Raw genomic sequence first — 11866 nt, forward strand, 5'->3', positions numbered from 1 at the left:
CCTTGGGTGATAAGATTATCCTACTCTTTAGCTTCATCCACATAATTTATCACATTCAAGTCAGGATTCACACATTCACATTATATATATAAAAATTCCCTTCTCACCCACCGCGGGTGGTTCTTATCCTCTGAGCTCGGGTCCTCTACCAGAGGCCTGGGAGCTTGAGGGTCCTGCAGTATCTTGGCTGTGCCAAGGACTGCACATTTCTGGACTGAGATGTCTGATGTTGTTCCTGGGATCTGTTGTAGCCACTGCTCCAGTTTGGGGGTTACTGCCCGAGGACCCCGATGACCACAGGCACCACTGTGGTCTTCACTTTCCAGGCCCTCTCCAGTTCTTCCCTGAGGCCCTGGTATTTCTCCAGTTTCTCGTGCTCCTTTTTCCTGATGTTGCAGTCGCTTGGTATTGCTACATCTACCACAACGGCTTTCCTCTGTTGTTTATCCACTACGACAATGTCTGGTTGGTTCGCCATTACCATTCTGTCTGTCTGGATCTGGAAGTCCCACAGGATCTTAGCTCTGGTGTTCTCCACCACCTTTGGGGGTGTTTCCCACTTTGATCTCGGGGTTTCCAGTCCATATTCTGCACAGATGTTTCTGTACACTATGCCTGCCACTTGGTTATGCCGTTCTATGTACGCTTTCCCTGCCAGTATCTTGCACCCTGCTGTGATGTGCTGGACTGTCTCAGGGGCCTCCTTGCACAACCTACACCTTGGGTCTTGTCTGGTGTGGTAGATCTGGGCCTCTATTGCTCTGGTGTTTAGTGCCTGTTCCTGGGCGGCCAGGATGAGGGCCTCTGTGCTGTCCTTGAGTCCAGCATTTTCCAGCCACTGATAGGATTTACTGATATCAGCCACTTGGGTTATTTGCTGGTGGTACATCCCATGTAGGGGTTTGTCCTCCCATGATGGTATCTCTGGCACCTCAACCTCCGTTCCCTGTTGTCTGAGACATTCACTGAGCACATTGTCTGTTGAGGCTTTGTCCCTGATGTATTTATGGATCTTAGTTGTTTCGTCCTGGACAGTGGTTCTCACACTCACTAGTCGTCTGCCTCCTTCCTTGCGGCTCGTGTACAGTCTCAGGGTGCTGGATTTGGGGTGGAACCCTCCATGCATGGTTAGTAGTTTTCGAGTCTTAATATCTGTGGCTTTTATCTCCTCCTTTGGCCAGCTAATTATTCCAGCAGGGTATCTGATTACTGGCAGTATTATATATATATATATATATATATATATATATATATATATATATATATATATATATATATATATATATATATATATATATGTACATATATATATAGATATATATATATATATATATATATATATATATATATATATATATATATATATATATATGTACATATATATATAGACATATATATATATATAAAATAAAAATAAACATATAAATCTAAAATGAATATTTTCAGCTTTCATTTCACTTTAAAACAGTGTGGAACTCACTTTAATACCAGGGCAGTGGGCAAAAAAGGCTTCGGGGCTTTGAGAGTGGTAAATGGCTCCGTGGCCGACACAACCCCATGGGGCCCGGATGGTGAGGTTCCCGCAGTCAAACAGGTTCCCTGAACGGTAGCGATATTTAGCAGCTTCATTCACAATCTGCAAAGACAATAAATCAAGTTCATGTCAATTCACAGTGACTGTTAATCTACAGCGATGTGACCTGACAGGGCAACCTGTAAATCAAGTCCCTTTTTGTCATTCACACATTGCCAGAAGTTTCACTGTTCTCTAAATCAATACCCAGGATGTGTGTGATATTAATGTCTACAACTTTAGGACTAGCTGACTCTTTCCATGGATGGTCTCATGTTTCTACTTGGACTCTCCATTTAACCGAGTGTCATGCGCTGCGAGGTGAAGTGTTTGCACATATGCAGAGCCGTCCCTTGTTGCCACACACGGGCTGGGAAGTGTGACAGCAGGAAAACCAGAGGAATTTTATGCGAGCTTCACCAAAATATATATAATGCAAGAAGTTCATTTTGGGTGACGCTCAATGCCAAAAACGCTGAGGTTTCTTACAGCTCAAAACGCAAAGCTCGACTTTCCTAAACTTTAGTTAATTAGGCTCGGAAGTATAGAGAGATCTGCAAGTATGTCTATCAAGTAAGATGTAAAAGTATTGCAAAGAAAATTTCCAAAGTAACAGCCAAGAATGGCAGAAAAAAGTGCTGGTCGTAAAAAAGGAAGACGATATAAAAATGAAGCGACATGTAGAGCGTGGCTGAAAATCTCCTGCAGACCTGAATGCGAATTGAAGACGCATCTCTTTAACCCGGCTTTTAGTTGAAGTTTATAAACATTATCTTGTATTGTTTAAAATTTTACTAATATTTTGCAATTTTTGTGACAATTTATGTTCACTGCAATCTTACATCAAAAGTGTCATTGTCTACCAAATGATACTTCATGACAACAGTCAAACATTCATGAAAACGCTGCCATTTTCATAACAGCTGTTATCTGATGTTTATGGCAGTGTAATCTCAGAGTTATGCACACCCCATCAAATAAGGTATAAGCTACAATTTATTTGGTTTGCTGATGTTGAGTTGTATATTTGTGTTGTTCTGGGAATGACAAAAAGACGAACTGTTAAAAAAACAAAAACAACTAAGAAAAACCAAAAGTAAATCAATACAATGATGATCTGTGAGGAGTGGATATCTGAAAGAAACTAAACGTGGAACTTCAGGTAATCATCAAGGGATCTGTGATACAGGGCTGCTAGATTTTAATGGTCAGAGTATGTAAGAGGTGGCTGAAGACCACACCAGAAGACAGAGAATCTAATTTCATGAGCCGAGGCATTCTCTTTGCTATCAAACGGACTGAAAAACCACTTTATTCGTTTTACAAGCTCTTTAAGCCCTATGCTTATGGCTAGAGTTTCTGATGCTGGGTATCCTCCAAACAGTTTCTGGAGCTTTTCTCTTTGAAACTCAGGTGGGATTCTACTTTAGGTTTCATGCATCTCTGAGGTCTAGTTACCTGTATCTTTTAAAGTAGGAACACAGAAGGAAAACAGAACCACTCATAGTCAAGTTGCTAGTTTTTTTTTTTTTTTTTTTAGCTTGATGCACCAAACAGGAGACATATTCTGTAAAACAGCTTACATTATCATATATTTTGCTTTATGTTGCCTTGACAAAGGAGAGGAATTACATTCATCATGTGAAGGACAAGATCAGACAGAATGACGTGCATGCGAGGTAAAACCTGCTCTCATCATGCACTAACCATCAATGTCGTATTATTAATCTTCATGAGAAAAACAGGAGGTCATAAACAGAAAATGCTGGTTTTATAAAAAAAAATTTTGTGCTACTTACTGCAATACAACACAACATTAATATTAGTACAAAGACAGTTTACAAGCTGAACTGATAAACTGACCCTCAAATTTAGGAAATTGAGCAAATGAAAACGAACACCATTAATAAATAGGTGGTTGCTTGAAGTTCTGCCTTTACTTGGACTGGACTTCTCGCATGGTTGCTCTGGATATACAAACACTGAAGCTCAACTATTCTGTTCCAGCAGTCTGCCACTGGGGATTAAATGCTGAAGTCAGACCACGATCTTTTTCATGTCCAATTAGGGATGCAGTGACATGAAAACTTGAATCGATTTTGATATCCAATAAGTTTTCTTGTCTTTTCCTAAATTCTATTGTTTTGTTTATTAATGTCTGCGATTGGCTGGTGGTGGTACCAGTTTAGTGCAGACACAGAGATAGGGGCGTTATAAAACACTTTATAATCTCACATACTCTGTAGAACGAGGGCATGTGAGATGTTAATTCACACAGCACAGTACTCAGAAAATAAATCCAACTTTCCGGGAGATATTATGTAAAATTGATCTTTTTGAGCTTTACGTCATATTATAATGTTATTCCCTGATCAAAATCACGCTGAAGTGTTGCTTTGATTTTTTTCATGCATTTTTGAGAAATAATTTTATCTCCCATGGCAACCATTCAGCTGTGCAAAACGCCTTGGTGGACCTGGTCCTGCCTTCGAGGACGAAGCTCCTCAAAGCTGCAGTCTTCAAGCTGAGCTTCCACCCCACAGAGTACCTCACCCGCACAACTGCCCCCTCTCAGCTCCTTCAGACTAGCCAGGAGCAATTAGCAAACACTTGGTCAAACCACATGCTGCTGAGCTCATTACACTAGCAACTCAGTGCAACGCTGGTGAAAACGTTGTTAAAGGGTTAATAGAGGAGAGCTGCTCTAAAGACCTTTTGGAGGCAGAGTTTCAAAAAGAGCAAGAGTTTCTTAAAACAGACAGAGTCCCAATTTCAAGGCGTTAACTTACAAAGTCAAATTTCCTGTAAATCATATTAGATATACAGAGGATTTTTATAAGAACTGAAGGTCACAGTTACTTGATTGTTCTATAAAATGATTCTCTGTGGTTGGAAAGCACATAACATTGCCTCTTTTCCATAATTCAGTGAGTCTTCAGAGACAGACAGTGCATAATAGTTAAGTAGATGGAAAATGGTGCAAGGTTTTCACAATTTCTGGTGAATATAATCTGAAACAGATTATATGGCAGGAAGGATGTGTCTCCCTGCCACTCCCAACTCAATAATCAGAGGGTCTGAATATTAAACAAAGTGGGCGGCATCAACACTCACTGTAATTACAGCTGAATGTCATTTGGGGTACATCTCTACCAGCTTTGCCTATCTAGAGACTGAAACTGTTGCCTGTGTTGTTCTGTCATAGTAAATCCTCACACTGAAGTTGACACGTATTACATGACAAGATGTGAAAAACTCAAAGGCTATGTCAATACTCTTAAAAGCCACTGTGTCCGTCCACATCCTGCACTGTGCAGAAACGTACTAGTCAGAACAACAGCATCATAAACACTGTCTGTAGGTCTTGCAGGCGCACAGATAAAGTGTCTCACCTGGTCAAATGCTGGAAAGATGTAGTCGGCAAACTGGATCTCAGCAATGGCTGTGGCACCGGCAGCAGCTGCACCAATGCCAAATCCCACAATCCCCTGCTCACAAAGAGGAGTGTTGAAGACTCTGTCCTTACCTGGGAGCAGAACCAGGTGAGAAAACAAAAAAAAAGTCATTTATGAGGACAAATCAGGACAGGAGAGGAGCTAATATTTTGTAGAAAGCATCCTTGCTAAAGCTGTGTAGAGTATGATTTCAGTCTAGACTGCTGAATAAGTATAAAGATGCATTTATTCACGTGGAACGATCACAATTAGGCACATGAGGAACAAGTAGTAGCCCAAGTCAGACATCATTGATTTATATTACTTAGTTTTTACAATCCACCTATTTTGCTGATATATTATGTGGCCCTAAAAAAGAAAAGCATCAATGAAGTAACACACCGATGAGGCTCCCTTGACTGCATTCAACCAATCCAGCATTATACTCACACAACCCCCATGGAGGAAAAACAGAAAGAGGAAAAAAAAAAACATATTTCCACTCTCCACCCTATAATCTGAAAAAGAACCACAAAAGTGGGGAAACTAAATTTGGGCTGCGAGTGTTATTTTTGTCATCTTTGTGTATTTGCCAGGCCTTTTTTCTGTTGTGCTGGGAAGCGAGCTGCTGAGCAGAGAAATTCTGCCCTTACGTGCTCTCTGAGCTCATAAAAGTCAGTGAGCAGCCGCAGCACCACAAATCCTTCAGAGGAATGAGCTGTAAATCAAAAGTTATCAAAAAACTTAGAGCCTCGAGTCGGACCCAAACAAGCGGCTTTGTGTGAAAATTCAAACAAATTACATGTTGTTTTTCTTAAGCATTTAGGAGAAGGGTCGGCTAAACACATTAGCGAACCTGAAGTTATTGAATTAGCCGTAACTACGACATGGTGAATTCATGCTGAACTGTCCAAACAACAGAGGATTCGGTGGACGCGTTGTTGTTGTTGTTCTCAGGGAGACGGTACTCAGAGGTGGCCCCGGCGAGCGGCCAGCTGCTGCGGAGCCGGATCACGAGGCCAGCGCGCCGCTCTTGTGAAAAGCCATTCATATCGTGTGCGCCCTGTATTAACCTCTGCTCTGTGTAATCGCTGCAGGTGGTCGAGGTGTGTGCGCATCATCCCTTTCTGTGCGAGAGGGATAAAAACAGCTTTGCGCTCGTCACTGTACACAAGGTTGAGATGGAAAATAATGATCCCTCTCCGAAAGGTCAGCACTTCTGACGTCAATAAAAACAAAAGGCAGGCAGGCTACATTTGGCCGGATGCGAGACTTCTGGCTTTTAAAGCTGTTCATGAAATAGAAAGAAAATGGGTTTAAACCAGGAAAACCATAGTAGTGACTTTTTCCCCTTCCCTCCCCGTCGCTTCCCCCCATATAACCACTTTGGTGGCACCATTTCCTGACTCAGTCAGCTGGCTTTTTAAAAAGGCCTGAATTCAACCCAGACCGGTTTGATTATCTTTGTCGTGTAATGTGGAAATATTTATTTAGATTACAGAACCACGGCGACCACACTTACCAGATTTTCAAACAGAAAAGGCATCTATTTAAAAATAAGGAAGACTACATCAATAGAAATGTTTGCAACTGAGGTTCCGGACTGAGACACTTGGGCCTAGTGGGTTTCCATCTATGCCTTTAAGACGTTTTCAAAGGCAAAACATAAACTAATCAAAAAGTCCTTACATCTGCTGGTGGAGATGAGGTTAAAAACAGGCTAAGACATGATGCCGCAAACCCTGCGATGTAAACACCGTTAATAAATTAACAAAACCATGAATCTGAATGATTTTTTTGTTTCCAAGTAATGCAGATCTGCTGATTAGTGACGCGATTCTTCCTCAAAATTATGGCGCATCTTGCATTTAAATGGAGTAGGATGCATTGTATTGGTTAAATAACGCTCTGGTATCATTGCATTTTTTTTTCATGCTAATGCATAATTGTGAGTTTATTACAAAACATTGGGTTTAAGTGACTGCACACTCCCACCGCAATATTTTTTATTTCTACTACACTGTTGCCTCAACCTAACTTGAAGTGAATTTATAGTTTGTCAAACAATTGCAAAATCCAGGAGGGACCTATTGTTCAATAGAAGATACCTACAAATAGATTATAACAACAAAACAACAAAGGAGTAAAACTAATTATTAATTAAACTAGCGATGCACCGATTTGAAAATTTGGGCCAAAATCGATATTAATATTGCTTTATAACTAATATTTATCGACATATATATATATATATATATATATATATATATATATATATATATATATATATATATATATATATATATATATATATATTCGCTTATATATATATATTTCGCTACCTTTTTAATACTGACTACTGTGAACAACAATACACTGGTATCAATTCTGCTTCTGGTAAACACCTCTCAATCCTACGATGCATCACCATCACCAGCTGACGTTCCATTTTGCTTTATTTCATTTTTCAAATATGTATATACTATGAGAAACTTACTTGTTACAACATGACATTTGTTTTAAGTACCTGAGAATCAGAACTCAACGTGGATACTGCAGACTCATTCTTCTGTGTTTTGTTTATGGTTATTTGAGCGCAACTCATTTTACACAATGACAAGTATGCAAAAAACTAATATTATTAAAAAAATTTAATTCTGTTACGGGTGAATTACAGCCCATTATAATTAAAAATATATTGTTTTAAAATTGTGATTATGTCTAAATATTAATAAATTCTGACTGATTGTGTTTGGGATTATTATTCCTGCTGTTTGAGTGATGTGGCCACCATGGGCTTGATTCCATCATTTTTATTGAGTCAGACTTATTTGTTGGTTTGACTCCCTGAGCCTAAAACATAAACACAGACTAAACAGCATTGCAAAGATGTGCAGCAAAATTATAGGGATAAGTCTTATGGAGCTGCCCCAGCTGTACAGAACCAGAATCACAAGAAAGGCCAAAGATATCCCTTCTGACCCAAAACCGCCCTCGACTGTAATTACAGGTTGCCGCCATCTTCTCGCAAATCCGTGGTAATTAAGTGCAATACAAAAATGTACAAATGCTTATTTGCCCCCGTTAGTGCCAGATTCATTAATAGTTTGCACTGATGGCCACAAATAGGCAGCAAGTAAGGTTGCATCCAGGTTGCGTGAATGTTGGGGTTGTTTTTGAATTTCTGTCAAGTGCATTTGTTCTCTGCAAGTTTCTCTTGATCTTTGTTAAACACTGCATTTGCATTTCAAAACATGTCTGAATGAAGTAATTTGATGCTTTTTGTTAGCATGGTTGCTACTTCTAACGTTGATGCAACCTTTCTGAAAACAGCTTAGTTTGATTCACACAGCAGCATTTATTGCAATCAGGCTTCCACTGTAACCAGCGTTTTACCTGGACTGACTGGAATCTGAAAAGGCTGACACGTTAAATACATTTTCATCAGTCAATCAATAGATTTATTCACTCAACAAAACACATTGAGATGTACAAAAACATTGGGTAACACTTCATTTGACAGATTGTGAATAAGACTGTCATGACACCGTCATAAACATGATGTAATGCCTTTCAATGAACATGAGTAAGTCTTCATATTAATGACTGTTGTCATAAAGTGTCTTTTGGTAAATCATGACACTTTTAATACAAAGTTGACATTATTGAAAATGTCTTTGCTATGATAACTTGACATTAACCAAGAAATTAAGATCTGACATAAACTTGTTATAAAAGTATGACTGATTAAACTTTAAAAATTATGTCGCTTTATGTTATTAAAGTTAAATCAGTAATATCCTATGTCTTATTCACAACCAATAAAATGTTACCAAACGTCTTGTAACAATTCGCCTACATGAGTGAAAAGGAGCAGGAAGAAGAAAAACCTGCTCCTTTCTCAATAATTACAAAATAAATCATCACTTATATCACTATTGCATTAAAAACACACAAAACACGATAACAAAGTTTCCGGTTTATCCCTAATTTTTAGTCACTGGAAACCCTAAATAAGGCATTTCTAGGTAGATCCTATTGAGGCTATTTGTAAGCCTAAAACACAAGACGACCTGATCTGCTGCATCAGTTTATTGTATGGAGTGTGAAAGGCTCCCCCGCTTCAACACACATGTGCAGAACGTGCAGATGGATCCTTCTGGTCCCTCAGGTGCACATTGATAATCTGACCAGCATGTGAAGAGAGGGGTTATGATTTCTGTTCTATGCTCTGCTGCCATCTAGTGGTAAAGATATACAACACAGACGGCAGGCTCAGCATCTAACCGTATTTGTCTCTCAGGCCAACTGTGCATCGGAATACTCCTCCAAAGGCGACGTCTTCACCGAAGATGACTGCAGAGACACAACATACAACAGTCAGGGGGTTCGATATTTCAAACTATGTCTGTGGGTAAACAAAAGAGAATGTAGATTAAATAGAAAAGTTCATGTCTTAACAGGAAATCCTCAAAAAGCAGTCTGAAAACCTACTATATCGACAGACCTAGTTCCAGTTAAATCTCTGAGAAAGTCCAACACCACCGATGGTAAACAATTAAACAGATAAACTCTTTCAGATGATTCAATGCCCACACAATACAACCTAGCGCCAACAATGAGTAATATGGTCCTGTGATTCTTCAAGAGTGAGAAAACTCCTGGATGTTGCAAAGGCATCAAAACTGTAACCAAACTTCTCGACTTGAATTTATACATTTAGAGACCTGCTTTTTAAGCAGCATTTTTCCTACAACTGAGGACATTTTTAATAGAAATGTATCACTCCGATATTGATATCTGTATCAATATCTGTAAAAAATTTAGGTATTGTGACAATGAAGGCAGAGCTATGAAGTCTAATTTTATGCTTTTCACGCTGAGCGATGTCATGCTCTATTAGTTATTTTACATCATATTTGGAGTTCCTCATTGCATTTTTTGTACCACATAAAGGATGTCAATTCCATGTCATTATTTTTACATTCGCTGTTTTAATCCTAATTGCACAGACTGAACAAATTAAAGTTATGTTGTTTTTACGCATTTGATCAAGCATGTGAAGCTATTGGTGTATTTAAATGTACCATTCTGGGGCAGAGTTATCACCTAAATTAGTGATTCAATACGTTTATGTCTGCGTTTTGAAACAAGAAACTTTTCAGTCAATTCAGCACAGCCTTTCTGGGTCGGCTCAGCATCGACTGACAACAAACCTCCAATATTTGCATCGATATCAGTGAAAAAAGTTGATTGTGCATCCTGGTTTTTGATGCAAAGAGATAACGTATGAAAAAAATGCATCTCCAACAAAAGGATGATCTCAAAAGGCCAACTGCGGGTCTCCTTACCTGCTGTCGGATCACTGGCAAGCGTGTGGTCCAAGGCACTTGTGATCGACTGGAACAAGTTCATCTTCTGTGTGGGACCTAAACGTTGGAGGCGATATGAAACATTTAGTGTTCAAAACAGCCGAATGCTAATCAACTGCAACCAACATCCTTCAATACAGAAACAGCAGGAATTTGACTACATTAAATATAAATAGACGTGAAACATGACAGGAATTGTTGTTTGTTTAAGCCATTAAGTTGCAACCTATAAAGTACTTCTTAAATTAACATAACTTGACATGGATGGACATGGTTAAATTGAGTCTCCAAAAATAACATGATGCTCTAAGAAAAAAAACATCACTGAGAAAGTTTGGAATGATAACTATTGACTAAAAACTAAGAACTTTTAAGTTGTAAGACATTAATTTCCAGTAATGCTTTTATTTTGAAACTGGACTGTTCTGATGCAGGCAAAGCAAGTCTGATTAGTTCCAGCTGTGCTGGACTTCATTAAACACCTGCTTGCAGTTTCCTCAGTTAAAATGTCGACATGTAGAAGCTTTCATGAGAAACCAATTATTTTCTGGCTCATTACAAACACAGGCTAATGCTAACCTGTTAGCCCAGAAACTCACCATATTCCGTCGTGGGGGGGTCGGGCTGAAAAGTAAAGTGAGCGACGTGTCTTTGCGCTTTTAAACGGGAGCTGCAACCTGCCGACAGCTTCAATAAAAAGCTCTGCTTCCCGGTGCCAACACCAGAGATGGCGAGTGTTGAGTGGGCACCCCGGACAAACAGTCTCGCAGCAGCCGCCATCGCTGTTATTATCAGATAGCAGGAAGGGCAAGATGAATCGAAGCACGAAGATCGTCTAATGCAAGATGTCTTCACTTTGTGTGGTGGAATCGGGAGTTACGCCGTTGTCAACTTACTAAGGATATCAGTAAGATAACAGTCGGCTTATAAAGAAGAACAAAACTGTTTTATTAAAAAAAAAACTAGTGGACTATTCCTTGAGAAATGAATTTATGCGGAATTATGGAAAACACTGCAGAGTGAGAACTCTTTTTTTTTTCTCTCCCTGCCCTCGAGACGTCAGCTTGTAAGCGGAGGCTGCTCGTGATTGGTCTAAAAAGGAGGCGGTGTCAGCGTTCAGATTTTGCAAGAAAAAAAATAAAACTGGGAGACAAAGATAAAGAATCCGTGAGAAAAAAGCTGTGATTATCATATAGTTTATTTAGCTCTCAGTTCAAAAGTACTTTAAATATTTTTCTGTCAAACTTTAATAGCTTAGCAGATATTAGTATTTCCTTTTTTCCATTTTACACAAATGGTTCAAAAATTCTCTTGGTATTTTCTAGACCAATGGGGTCTAAAATGTTCATCTCTTTCTACAACTGCCAGTCCTGTGATGTAGTTTCACATCACTATTATGCATTTCAGTACTTTGTGGTTATGAAAACTTAAGTGTTAAAACATTTTCCTGGCATTGTTTATGCAATATATACTTAAGATGATCTTAT

General features: G+C 39.1%; 1 protein-coding gene across 1 annotated transcript in view; it reads right to left on the reverse strand.

Annotated features, from left to right (window-relative positions):
- Nucleotides 1-11190, reverse strand: part of bckdhb (branched chain keto acid dehydrogenase E1 subunit beta) — a 49488-nt gene extending 38298 nt beyond the window's left edge. The window contains exons 1-5 of the mRNA XM_055042236.1: nucleotides 10979-11190; nucleotides 10359-10436; nucleotides 9295-9363; nucleotides 4966-5099; nucleotides 1481-1636 (exon numbers count right to left, since the gene is read on the reverse strand). Of these exons, the coding sequence (XP_054898211.1) occupies nucleotides 1481-1636; nucleotides 4966-5099; nucleotides 9295-9363; nucleotides 10359-10436; nucleotides 10979-11159 (618 nt within the window). The 5' untranslated portion in view covers nucleotides 11160-11190. The remainder of the gene's footprint in view (nucleotides 1-1480; nucleotides 1637-4965; nucleotides 5100-9294; nucleotides 9364-10358; nucleotides 10437-10978) is intronic.
- Between the last annotated feature and the right edge of the window lie 676 nt (nucleotides 11191-11866).

The sequence above is a fragment of the Poeciliopsis prolifica genome, unplaced genomic scaffold (assembly GCF_027474105.1).
Source record: "Poeciliopsis prolifica strain line A6 unplaced genomic scaffold, Auburn_PproV2 SCAFFOLD017, whole genome shotgun sequence".
NCBI classification, from domain to species: domain Eukaryota; kingdom Metazoa; phylum Chordata; class Actinopteri; order Cyprinodontiformes; family Poeciliidae; genus Poeciliopsis; species Poeciliopsis prolifica.